Here is a 13,931-nt window from a genome sequence, read left to right on the forward strand (position 1 = left end):
CTCTGACGACTAGACCACTGAGGCGGTCGGTGTACGGAACAGTAGCGTTTATCTGGATAACGGTGATACATCTAAATAAGGCAGGCAGTTAGTGGTGGGGAATTCTGTATATCATACATTGCTCACCCATGATTGATTGTACGGTTGGTTCGCGCCCTGACGAATGGTTATGTCCCAGCATACTGAGTTCGTAAAACGAAACTTTGTAATACGAATAGCTGTTTACAATAGGCGCAGCTTTATAATTGTGGGTCACTTTCCCGGGTGACTAAACTGACCGAAAGATATAAATCACTAATTTTATTGCCTGGAAAACATTTTAAACATCGGGAAAAACTTTCGATTATACTGTAACCGCAGGAGATCCTATTATGCTATATAAAGCACTAAGTTATATTGTGTCCGAGGCTTTGTGTGCATTTTCGTAACATGGTTATTTTTTAGGATGAGGAGTTGTTACCCCACACCCAACCACCNAGTATATTCGCAGCTTCCCTCTAACCCTGGAGGGCGTCTCATTAAGTCATGGATGATGAGGTTGGCAGGGAATGTAGCACGAATGATAGAAGAGGAATGCATATAGGATATTGGTGGGAGAGCCAGAAGGAAAGAGACCACTGGGAAGACCAAGGCGTAGGTGGGTGGACAATATTAAAATGGATCTTAGATAGGATGGGATTGGATAGATCTGGCTCAGGATAGTGACCAGTGGAAGGCTCTTTGAATACAGTGTGAACCTTCGGGCTCCAAAAAATACTGGGAAATTCTTGAGTAGCTGCAGAATTGACGGCTCTTCCAGAAGGGCTCAGCTCCATAAGTGCGTAAGAACGTCGCCACGTGTTTCGGCTCTCATGGAGCAATCATCAGGTGATACAGTCTACAAATCTTAAATTATTGAGTTGTGATTCTTATATGAACCCGTTTATTACAAGTATCCAGTGTGTTTGTAATGTACTGCTCATAATCACAATATTTACAGCTGTGAGAACCTCGCATTTGTTGTGTGTTCTTGCATGGCACTTGTGTGGAAACATTGCTTATTATTCATAGTTCTGTTCATTATGAGATTTAGTAATGCTTCCAAAATGTCGGCAATACATGACATCTCATCTCAGATGGCAGAACTCTTCATAAACCTCGCTGTGAAGCAGAAATGCCTCAGTGCATGAAATGTTAATTAGAATGAAAGAAAATTAAATTATTGTAAATTCTGTTATACCCTTTCAGGTCACACTCTGTTTGGTGGTATTCCTGGAGGATTTGGAAACCATCTGGGCAGTCACCATTTGCCTGGAGCAGCAGCGTTCGCAATGATGGGAGGACGAAGCAGTTCTGGTAGTGGGTATGGCCCTCCTCATCACCCCCCCACTACAGCACCAGGGTCATATGGAAGCCTTGGCACTCTGAGTGTTGCGGCAAGTCAGGCAGCAAGTTTAGGAATAAATCCTGCAAGTAAGATTATAGAACATTTATACTTCATGTCATTGATTTATTGTGTTTCCTCCTGCATTGTTGTATTGCAGCCATAACTGCTGTAACAAAACCCAGTTCACTCCTGTCCACATCACCAGAAAGCATTTTCCTGACATCAGTTTTAATATTCTTTTTCCATCTCAAGAGGTCAGTGCCATTTTGCCACTCTACAGGAAGTTGCACCACTAAAATTCTGAACTTCTCACAACCTCCTTGATTCAGCTACCCACCACATTCTGTATTTGGAGAACTTTATAAAATAGATTTCTTTGTTAATCCTTTGATTGCCAAACCCTGTCACAGAACTGTGTGCTGAAAATACCAAAGGTTGTTACAGTAATTATACGTGTGAAGAGAACTCCACAATGCTTTCCTCAAATGACCTTCAACCAGACAGATAAATACCATTTCTGAAAGCCCATGCTTTCCTTCAAATGTTACTGTGTCACACTTGATGCCATTTATTGAATAATGCTCTAGTAATTGAATAACAAGAAGCAAGTCTGTTGGCTGTTACAGGTTTAACACAAGTAATCCAAACCAGTCCAGTGAGTGTGTGGCATGCATGCAAAAGGTTAACTTCCTCCATTCCTTGCTGTTATTTCATACGTAATTCCAGACATTTCTCTTCAGTTTTCATGCACATGCAGTGTTGTGGTTTCTGGTTGGTCTGTATCTGTTTATTTTATTTGCAGAAGTTATTTTGTGGAATTACCATTTCTTGAGCTGTCTTGTCTCTGCTTTTATTGGAGTTTCTGAGTAATCTTTTCTTATCTTGACTCTGTTGATATGTAATCTAATAGTCTGGTGTTGTATGTACCTTATTAGGCAGTGACCTACATTGCTGTTGCTTGGAGTATGACCAAATTCCACAAATCAAATGCAGCACAAAATCAGCTCTCATGAGAGTGACATGATATGATAGCAGAAAAACAGTCCAAAGAAACAGAACACCTTCTTAATTTCTAACCTAAACGTTTTTACTAGATTGTTTAATGATCAGAGAATATGTATTCTGTGAAAAGCATTAAAAGATTTCTGTTCCTTCATTTGATTATTGTCTTCATTCAGATATACACTATGTATATATTTATGGGGATCCATTTGATTACATCACATCTGACCTAATTACCAATTTATAATTTTAATGCATTACATCTTATGCAGAACGTGTTAACTGTCATATATATTTCACATGATGGTTAGCAAATCTGGCCAAAACATGTAGTGAACCAAGAAAAACATTCTTTTTAAATAAATATTTGTGTGATATTGAAAACTTATTATTATTAGGAAGAATGGAACTACATATGAGCTTGAATAGAAGACAGATTTGGAGGGACAAGAGGTTTAGGAATATTGATGCAGAAATGGGTGTTAGGATGATAGAAGTTTGCAAGAATAAAGAGCGGTAATAGAAAATAAGAATGTACGTATATGATGAAATATAACGGAAGAAGGAGAGCATGGCAAGGGGGTACAAGAGTGAAGTATAAATACATTTAAATTTTTAGTAATAGAAACAGTCTCTCCACTCACAGATGCAGTCTACGCTGTGGTTCAGGAAGCAGTGGAGAACTACAAAGATATCAATTAAAATGTTTTAATTGATGTTTAGTGGTCAGCATTTCTGGCTACAGATCCAGAGGTCGGGGTTCGATTCCCGGCGCTACCAGATTTTTTTCTGAGAAGTAGTGGGTCTGAAATGGGGTCCACTCAGCCTCGTGATGATAATTGAGGAGCTATTTCAAGGAAATAGCGGCTCCGGTGTAGAAGACCAAGATTAACGGCTGTGGGGATCTGTTGCTCTGACCACGCGAAACCTCTATCCGCTGAAGTTGATACTAACTTCGCTGACAAGTGGTGGTCGCTCAGTCGGTATAGTTCCTTTGCGGAGTGATGCCACAGAGTTTTGTTTTGCTTGAAGGATGCCAGAGTGTAGGACCAGGGAATTAACATCTGGCACGCCAAAGTGTAATTTGTAACAGACCAATGAAAGGTTTAATTTCAGGTGCAGCCTGGTGGACCATGGCTTCACATCTAGCAGCTCAAGACTACCTAGCACGACTTCAAGCGTCAGCTGCTGCCAGTGGGATTCCATTTTCTGGATTGTCTGGTGCTGAGGGATTGGTTCCTGGGTACCCCCTTTTGTCCACACCTCATGGCCAACCCCATGGTAAGTTGGTATGAAATTCCCAGTCCAAGCATGAAACGTGATGTACATTTCTGTATAAGAACAAGTTTCCTGTTTGTGTATTATATTGACATGTGTTCTTCTGCTGAGGTTTTATGTGGTGTGTTTGGTGTGTGAATTGAGAACTATAGTAGTACTTCATACAGAATGGTCTGAAAAAAAATATCACCTCTGTTTAGAAGAAGATATTAATTTTTGCTGTTTAAAAGAAGTTATGGTGTGTGAGACTGATGGTGGCATCAAGCCGCATTGGCCCTCTTGCAGATGTGTGTGCGCTTGCATGTCAGAGGATGTTCACCACTTGCACACATGGTGTACTAGAGCCACAGTTTTTCAGGCCATTTTTTTCAAGTTATATACCACATACATGAATGTGCGTAAAGTAATTAAGAACAAAACTAATATCTGGCATAAAGAGAGCAGCTGTAGTCATGTTAAAAGTGCCATTTGCTTCGAGATAGAGCCATTTCTCGATATACATGGAAGGTGCATTCCTGAGAAATGTTTCATGTATTAAAAACATATAACTATAGTTAATTTTCCATAAGAAACTGAGGATGCATTGCCAAACCACCTGAGGAGGTTATGCAAAAGGTTATACTTAGTCTTAGGACATTCATTGTGTTGGGCAATCAGATCAAGAGAGTAAGACTATAGTGTCCTGGGTTCTTTGCCAGGTCAGGTTATGTGGGATTTGTGATGATAGAAATGGTGTTAGGGTAGGTTTCTCAGAGAACTTCTGTTTCCATCAGCTATTTTACATTCATTCATTGTCTTATTATCGGTGCTGTATAGTCTTGATACTGATAGGGTCATTAAATAACCAGCTTCAGAAAAATAAGTTAAGTTGGGTGATGCATGTAGCACAAATGGGAGGAAGGGGAATGCAAATGGATACTTTGGAAACATGAAGGGAAGAGATCCTTTGGGAGACTGTGCTGTATATGGTAAAATGTTATTAAAATGGATCTTAGAGAAATAAAGTGTGGGGGATTAATCTCGCTTAGAATGGAGGTCAGTGGTGGGCTGTTCTGAACTTGATATCGAGTCTCTGCATTCCATAAAAGGTTGTGAATTTCTTGAGTAATTGAAAGACTGTTTGTTAACTTTTAGAGAAACAGTGCTCCAGTGAGTTTGTTTACTGCAGTAAATAATTGCAATTTTAATTTGGATGCGTTTCATAAACTACATTTTTCTTTGCAGTATCAACTAGTAAATCCAGTAGCAAATCAATGTCTGGCTCAAAGTCTACCGCAGCATCGTCATTGTCATCGCTGTCATCTATAACAGCGAGTCTCCCCACTACAAGTTCCAGTAGTCATAGCTCTCATCACAGAGACCGAGAGAGAGAGCGTGAGCGTGAACGAGAAAGGGAGAGGGAGCGTGAAAGGGAAAGAGAGCGGGAACGGGAGCATGAGAGAGAACGTGAAATTCTGCCCATTGTTTCAAGTGCCAGTGCTCCAAGCGTTATCAGGTAATGAACCAAGTCATTATTACATCAGAGAGAATGTGAGCAAGAAAGGGAGAGGGAGTGTGAAAGGGAAAGCGAACGGGAGCGTGAGAGAGAATGTGAGCGTGAACGAGAAAGGGAGAGGGAGCATGAAAGGGAAAGTGAACGGGAGAATGAGAGAGAACATGTAATTCTGCCCATTGTTTAAAGTGCCAGTGCTTCAAGCGTTATCAGGTAATGAACCAAGACATTATTACGTCAGTACTCAGACCATTTAGTTTTGATATAGAGACCTGAGATATGCCAAAGGTAGAAATTCTGCCAGTTTTAAAAGATTCTGATGGATGTATTACACTCAGGATTACTGAGTTTCTGGACGTCATTCATCATCTGGTATTCATAAAAGAACAAATGTTTTGGAAACTGGATCTGTTTCCATCCTAAGATGAAATGATGCAGATGCACTTACTCATTTGTATCTATTAGAACAATTCAGTGATTGGCTCTTTCTAATGGATCCAGCTAAGTAGGTGTCTTTTGTACCTTTTCACCTGAGAAAAGAAACAGATCCAGCTTCTGTAACATGTTCTGTTTAGAATGCAAGGTGATGGATGAAGTCCAGAAACCCAATAATCCTTAATAGGAATTTTGATTTCACTGTCATGATATAATCAGTTTCAGTGATAATTAAAACTGTTTGATAATCATACCTCACAGAGACTTATATTTCATTTAATATTTAAATATAAGTCTGAAAAACAAAACTTTGAATATTATCATTTGATACATTGTTGCACAATCTTGAAGTGAGTCGCTTTTTTTTAAATATATATTTCTCTCTGCTTCATCATTTAGAGTAGGTAACCCTGAATTTGATTATGGCTCCAGAGCTTCTGCAGGAAGTTTCATATTATAATATCAGTAAATTCTGCAAGTAGTACATTAAAATATTGATGTGAAAGTAATTAAGTGCACTGATATCTTTTGGGGTTGATTTAATGTTTGTGTCCAGTGGAAGAAGTATTGTTCCGTTATTGATACGGTTATGTGGTTTATTTCACAGAGTACTTGAACAGGTCGTAGGATATGAATAGTGATAGAAGACATTGTCTCCTGCTTCTGTGCTTGTAGAGGTTTTATCTTAATGCAGTGACAGGAACTCTGATGCTATACATGCTGAAAATGAAATGCTATCAATTGTGCATATGCATGGCCAAATCATAGGTCCCATACCCATTTTAAACCTTTGAAACTCAGCTTTTTCTAATGGCAGAAATAAGATTGTATGTTACTGAACCCAAAGAACATGCAGAAAATGAGAAAGAACCACAGGAATCAGATTTCTGTAACTTAGGTCTCGGTGGAATATGCAGTCTTCACAGATCAAGATACAGAATGTTTCAGCTGAGTGAAATAAGTTCCAGTTTGTAGAGTATTTATTTGTTTTAGGTATAGTCTATTTTTTTTATAGTCTACACATCTACACATATGAAATTTTGTACTTAATCTCTGTTGTTGCAGTTAAGCTTAGATGCGAACGAAAATTCTTGAAAACTAGAATTGATTCTGTAACATAAAAATATGAAATAAACATTCTCTCAGCAAGCATTCTAACCTAAATTTAGTGTAAATAAACATTCTTTTAGCAGAGTCGTGTGCTCCAGTGTAAAGAGCTCCATTAAAAACTTTGCTGTAAACATTTTTATTTTTAAATCTTTGCAAAATGTCCACAGTGTTATTTTTCACTCCTGAAAGGTTTTATAATAAGTTCTTATTCTGTAAGAATGTTTAAGGGTTTTCTTGTGCTATATGTTAAGCCAATGTCTATTTTTTCTTTACTTTTCTATTCAGTGCTTCCAGTAGGGAAGGAAGGTATGTTGGAATATTTTATTTTTGTATTGTTGTGATGTGCATGCTTAACCTCACATAGAACATAACCATTTTTCTTTGCAAACTTCACACACATTAAACTTCAGATATGTGCAGTTGTTTACCAAATATTCACAATATTTCTGATGTAATAACCTTATACTTTCTCGTATTCAAAATATATGTGTATTGGAGTTAGAATGTATCTGCAGTATTTAGGTGTTGAGCATGTTTCAGTGACCTGTAACTAAAAAGAATAGTCATCACAGTGTTATCAATTACTGTGTTCCCTATCTTTATGCTTTCTTTTTATCAAATGAGTTCATTCTAATTAACAGATACTTTGTATAGTTTATGTATATATATATGCACACACGTGTGTATATATATATATATATACTATCACTAGCAGTGACATGGGATTATAATTTTAAGAATGGTAAAGCTATCCCTGGAATAGGCTGGGAAGTCCCATAGGGTTGCCTGATGTAGAGGCTCCCACATTTTCTCTTGATAATCAGCATAAATAATGGTGTCTGTTTTGTGCAGTCTGTCTTTACCAGAAAGCATAGTAACACACCTTTTTATGTAACTATGGAGTGGTCTAGTGGTCAGAGTTCCTGCCTACAGATCCAGAGGTCCCGGGTTCGATTCCCTGTGCTACCAGATTTTCTGAGAAGTAGTGGGTCTGGAACGAGGTCCACTCAACCTCATGAGGATAATCAAGAAGCTATTTCAAGGAAACAGCAGCTCCGGTCTAGAAAACCGAGATTAACGGCTGTGGGGAACCATTGCTCTGACCTCTATCCACAAAAGTTGGCACTAACTTCGCTGACAAGCGGTGGTCTCTTGGTCGGTATAGTTCACTTGCAGACTACTCGCCACGGAGTTTGTGGTTTATGGAAGTACAGTTATCTATTTGTTATATGAAATACTTTCAAAATATTTGATTCAGTAGTTTTGAAGATAAATATTCTACATAGTATACCTCGTGGGTTAGCATAGCCATAACACTCTTAAACTTGCAAGTGATACACAACCTGTTCGGAAATTTTTGTTCAAAACTTCTTCTTCTTCTTTTTGTTTATTCTACTAGCATTGTGTATTCAGGTTCTTCTGTCACAGTAACCATCTTGAAACTGTGCTTTTTCTACACGTTTCATTTTTATTCAGTTCTGGGCAGGATTTGTGGTGTTGTATTTTGATGTGAGAGTATAGTTGCTATGCAGTTGTGAACTGTGAAAACATTTGTTAGTCACATTGTCCTAATATGTTCTGTTATGTTAGAAGCTTGGAAGGAGTTGTTAAACATTGTGGGAACACATTATGAATAATTTCAATTGCTTGCAGGCTTACTTTGTTGTTGTTGTTGTTGTTGTCCTCCTCATATAGCTGCTGCTGTTTAGCGTGTTATTGATACTGGCAGAGTTTCTCACAGTATAAGATATATGTGTAAAAAGGAGGCAGTCTACACAACAGTATTTGTGAGAAACAAAGTTGACACTATTATATCAACAGCAAAATAGAACAGATGTTGATACAACAGCGTCTCTTTTGCTTTCCAGTAATATTGTTTTGTAGACTGCCCCCATTATACACATTATATATTGTATATATGATACACAACAGGATGCATACTATTATGATTTCTCACAGTATGCTGGGTGTTGTTTGAATTCCTTCTTATGCTCTGTATAGGCCACACCATAGCTCAAATGGTTAGTCCCTGGCTTCCCACCACGGCAACCTGGGTTCGATCCTGGGTTTGGTCAAGTGGGATTTTTGGTGGACAATGTGGCTCTGGTGCAGGTTTTCTCCGAGTACTTCGGATTCCCCTGCCAATCTTCATTCCACCAATTGCTCCACAATCACCCTCAACTATCATGTGGGGCTGGTACAATAGGCCAGAAGTGGCCGCAGTACAAGGAACTTAGTCCCACCCCACTAGCAATAAAAAAATTATGCTCAGTATACATCATTTATCTTTAGGTAATTTGAAAAATGTAGGTTTTATTTCAGAGCCCTGTGTTCCTTCATGTGCTGATACGCCTTTAATTTGAAGAAAGTAGTCTTCTGGGATTTGGCACCGTGTATATGTGGTGTTAACCGACGTTTCGGAGGAACGTATCGCCTCCATCTTCAGGGTAGAAGAAAAAGTATAAGAAATCTGCAAGCGACAAGACCGTGAGAACGGTAAAAGCAGATCGTTCTCATGGTCTTGTCGCTTGCAGATTTCTTATACTTTTTCTTCTACCCTGAAGATGGAGGCGATACGTTCCTCCGAAACGTCGGTTAACACCACATATACACGGTGCCAAATCCCAGAAGACTGCTTTCTTCATAGTCACCGCCGTGAAAGCCTCAAATCTCCTTTAATTTGTTAGCTTGTACTTTATCTTCAGGGAAGTTATAATGGGAAATGTAATGTTTTAACCTTTTAATTGTGAATTTCTTGTATATAATAATTCAAAAAGTCCAGGTCCTAGCTCACAGGAAACACATGTGATCTGCAGTAGGGAGCCCAATTATTTAAATGCAGTTTAGGGAAATAATAGCTGTTTATTGTGAGAAGGAAATGAAAAACAGTTATAAGAGAACATATAAGGTGTAAGCAGGTGGCGCATATAATATCTGCTGTGTTTTCATGCATTTCAGCGATCCTGCAAGTATTCTTGGTGGGGTCCGGCTTCCTCCTGACACTGAAATAATCAAATATACATCGTCCATTGTTGGGCCTAAGATCCCAGGGACAACTAACAGAGGCCGCAAGAAAACGATATCTCTGGACCCTCCATCTGTGAGTGTGATGGCTGCCCATTCATCCACTGGCTTGCTCATTGAAAGAGGCGGCAGGAGATATCCTCGTAGTCGAGTAAGTTCATTATGATGACACAATTCCCTTTGTGTTGTGAGACCTAACTTAGCTGAGTCAGTGTAGTGACAAGGCTAGAGGCCGGACAGGGTTCGATTTCCAGCAGGAGTGAAGATCTTTCTCTTCATCATGTGCAGACCAGCCCTAGGGCTGGTGCCTGTCTGGTAGGAATTGGGAATCTTTCACCAGTACCAAAGCAGCCAAGATGTGAAGCAGGCAGCTCATCTCCACATAGTGCCAAGGTTGCTTACATGTAGCTATATCTCAACGGTCCCATATTTCTTCATGTGTAGCAATCAAAGTAAATAGACGTTTCTAAGTAAAAGGTAAAGTTGTTACTATATTTAATTACTTAAGAACCATACCATGCTGTTATATGGGGGGAGTGAAAGTATAGCTCCAGTCTTTATTAACCCTAGACAGTAGATGGAAGGCAGTCATTGCTGCAAACCCTGGCTGTTTTACCCCTAGAGAAAGAGCCCACGGTATCCATTGGATAGGAGACTGGGTGGGACACAGATACAGTCTAGGTGAGATGAAAAGAATACCTGTTCCAGCTGGAGTCAAACCCTGATTCTCTGGTCATCAAGTCTGTAGCTTAGTCACTGTACTCACAGCTATCCCCCATCATATGAGTTACATTACATTGCATTGCATTCCGTGGATCCAGAGTTAGTCAGAATGATTGTAGGATGTGGAATATGTCATATCAATACAAAACATATGTACAGACCCAATGGAGTTCTCACACAGGAGAAACAAAGAATACAAGGTGTCTACACATAAGGCTATTTAAAGATACATAAGTTATTTTCTAGACAATGGGTATTCATCAACAGAATAGAATGAATGTGTATTTAAGTATCGTTTCAGTGCTATTTTAAATCATGCCTTTTCATTCATAAGACCTTTGAGATCAGATGGCAGGTTATTAACTTAGTGTTAGTGACTTTAATTACTTTGCACATTAGACATCCTGCTTAAGGAACGAGAACATAGTATGAGGTTTGAGGCTCATGCAGCAGTGAAACCTCGGATTGTGACAGTGTGGGTTGCAAGACTGTATTGTCACATAGAAGACCACAAATGAGACTTGTTTTTTATGATGGAATTGTACGTCATTTTCTTAGTATTTGGGTGGAGGGTGACATGAATCCCTTGGTGCTTACATTGCTAATGGTCAGTGGTGCCAGATTCAGGCGGTAGGTGACAGAAATGAAGCATTTGGTTGAATGAGAATTATGAGGGGAACCAAAGCACTTATAGAAAAACTTGCCCCATTGCCACTTTGTCCACTGCAAATTCTTCATGAACTGGTATAAGGACTGATACCAGGACATCGCAGTGAGAAGATGGTGGCTAATCACCAGAGCTATAGCACCAGCCCAGAAATAGAAGCCAACATGTGAAAGAGGATTTTAAGTACATGTTACCACATTTCAAATGAATTAAGAGCCAAGTATGTCATATATTACAGAGGTCTTATACCCCAATTTTTTAAAACATTCACTATGGAAACACTAAAGAATTATGATTGTTTCAAAACTGCAATTCTTGTAACAAGAAGCATTTATATTTTATTAAGACATTATTCATTGTGTTGAGTTTTTTCCGACAGTGTTCTGTTTCCATTATCACCAATCCAGGGATTAATTAATTCGCTTAATGGGGGACGAGTGCAACTGGGTCAACTCGGCACGGTGGCCACTGATTGGCCTATTGTAGTCTGTCCCGGGTGATTATGATGATGGAGAATTTGGTGGAATGAATATTGGCAGGGGAAACCGAAGTCCTCGGAGAAACCCCTCCCCACCGCCACTTTGTCCACCACAAATCCCACTTGACCAGACCCAGGATCAAACCCGGGCCACCGCGGTGGGAAGCCAGCGACTAACCACTTGAGATATGGTGCTGCCCTAATCCAGGGATTAAGACTAGCTTTTTCTAATGGGCCCAGCTGAATAAAATTCTTTTCTTCCTTACATGTGATGGTGGAAGCAGATTGAGTTTGAAAAGCTTTGTTTTTGAAAGAAAAGAATAAAGAAACAGAATAAGCTGGACAGTGTACAGAAAGACATGTTTAACAGAAACATTTAGGCTTAGCTGAAATTCTTTTGTTTTGCAGCTTCAGGATCCTCCAGATTATCGTGACAGTCCAGTCGCTGGGTCGCAGGAGCATGACAGGGACAGAGTGGAGTTAATCAAGTTACCAGCACACAGCAGTAATGGCACTATTGCACTTAACATCCCTTCTTTTGCCAGCTCAACACCTGAAACTGAGGTCCCTCTTAACCTCTCGCTGAAACCTCAGCAATCTTCGTCCATGAGCAGTACTGGGAGCAATAGTGCTCAGAAGTCATCTCTCTCCTCACTGTCGTCCCTCTCGGCTTCTCTTGGCTCTCCAGGAATGACACCGGCAGTCACTGAAAGGACATGTAAGCCTTCTGTTCAACTTGTAGCTTGTGGACTGTGGGCAAGTCTGAAGATATCTTCTAAACCTGTTCAGACAAAATCTTTCATTTGATCGTCAGCTCCTTCTCTTCTTCCTACTTTGTAATCTCATTCTCCTTTATATGTTCTCCTATTCCTCCTTTTTCTTGTTCTGTTAACTGTTTTAGACCCTGAATGCACAGCCTTGTGCATCAGGATATTGGTCATTTGGTCAGGGTTACTGATGCCATTGTTAAATAAACTACTGGATCTTAAATATATTAACACATCATCCTATTATATTTCTCTGAGATTACATTTGGATATTTTCTCATATATATGGAAGGCTAATTGGATTGGTCATATCTTACGTGGTAACTGCCTTCTAAAAGAAGTTATTGAAGGAAAGATAGAGGGGCGGATAGAAGTGACCAGAAGACATAAGAAGATGCTGGTTGACCTTGGGGACAGAAGAGAATATTTTCATTTGAAGGAGAAAGCTCTCGTTCGCATCAAGTGGAGGAACAGTTTTGGAAGAGACTGTGGACCTGTCGTCTTGACAGATTACAGATGAATGAATATAAATTTGATTTGTTTCATTCTGGTCCGTCACACTATTTGTAGTGATGTTTGCCCTCTGAAGATGGTCCGCAGAGACCGAAACATGTAAGGGTGTAAAGTTTTTCATGTAGTAATAAACTTACAGGTCACATTGGACGGAGTGATTTATATTTGTGAACGAATATATATATATTGGGCAGGACGTGTAGCACGAATGGGGGAGATGAGAAATGCATATAGGATATTGGTGGGGAAGCCAGATGAAAAGAGACCACTGTGAAGACCAAGGTGTAGGTGGGTGGACAATATTAAAATAGATCTTAGAGTGATAGGATGGGATGGTATGGATTGGATTGATCTGACTCAGGATAAGGACCAGTGGAGGGGTTTTGTGAACGTGCAAATGAACCTGTGGGTTCCATAAAATGCTGGGAAATTCTTGAGTAGCTGCAGAATTGGCGGCTCCTCAAGAAGGGCTCAGCTCCATGAGTGAGTAAGTAAGTATATATCCAGGTCTGCCATATTTAGTAACTTTTATGGTAGTCATGAGTTGTTTCTTTCACATTTTATAAGACTGTCCTGTTCTTGGTACCAATGTTCATATGATTTGTGGCATTCCAGTTAAGAGTTGAAATGCTACCATTTGACTCTTAGATGTTTCAGTACCGAATTGATCTTTCAGCTCGACGGAAACCGGGTCCAAAGCCAAGACGGGTAATCCAAAGCCCATCCCCAGCAATTCCAGCATCTCCAAGCCCATCATTAGCTCAGTTGTTTGCTGCTGCAGATTCTCCACGACCGTCTAGTGGCAGTGAAGAAAATGATTCCCAGTCAAAGGTAATCTTTGTTTTAAGTGACACCATAATGTGCAGGAGAGCTATGTTCTGTGGATGCATTAGAATCTTTCATATCTCTACATGTTGTATTCCTTGTCATTTATATGGAACCTTGGGTGGTTGTTTACTTTCTCAATTAATATTAGGTCATGACTGATTGAATAAATTTTAATTTCATGTGATTAACTCACTTTTTGGACCAATTTGTTCATTCATTATCATTCATATTCCAGACACTATCCATCC

At 39.5% G+C, this 13,931-nt stretch overlaps 1 protein-coding gene across 1 annotated transcript in view; it reads left to right on the forward strand.

Annotated features, from left to right (window-relative positions):
• The window catches only part of LOC111869569 (bromodomain adjacent to zinc finger domain protein 2B), a gene marked incomplete in the record, with an annotated part of 241,275 nt that overhangs the window by 143,626 nt on the left and 83,718 nt on the right, over window positions 1–13,931 (forward strand). Inside the window, 7 exon segments of the mRNA XM_023861196.2 lie at window positions 1,228–1,452; window positions 3,485–3,649; window positions 4,871–5,141; window positions 6,969–6,989; window positions 9,642–9,858; window positions 11,984–12,293; window positions 13,532–13,686. Coding sequence (XP_023716964.2) covers window positions 1,228–1,452; window positions 3,485–3,649; window positions 4,871–5,141; window positions 6,969–6,989; window positions 9,642–9,858; window positions 11,984–12,293; window positions 13,532–13,686 — 1,364 coding nt within the window.

The sequence above is a fragment of the Cryptotermes secundus genome, unplaced genomic scaffold (genome assembly GCF_002891405.2).
Source record: "Cryptotermes secundus unplaced genomic scaffold, Csec_1.0 scaffold512, whole genome shotgun sequence".
Taxonomy (NCBI): domain Eukaryota; kingdom Metazoa; phylum Arthropoda; class Insecta; order Blattodea; family Kalotermitidae; genus Cryptotermes; species Cryptotermes secundus.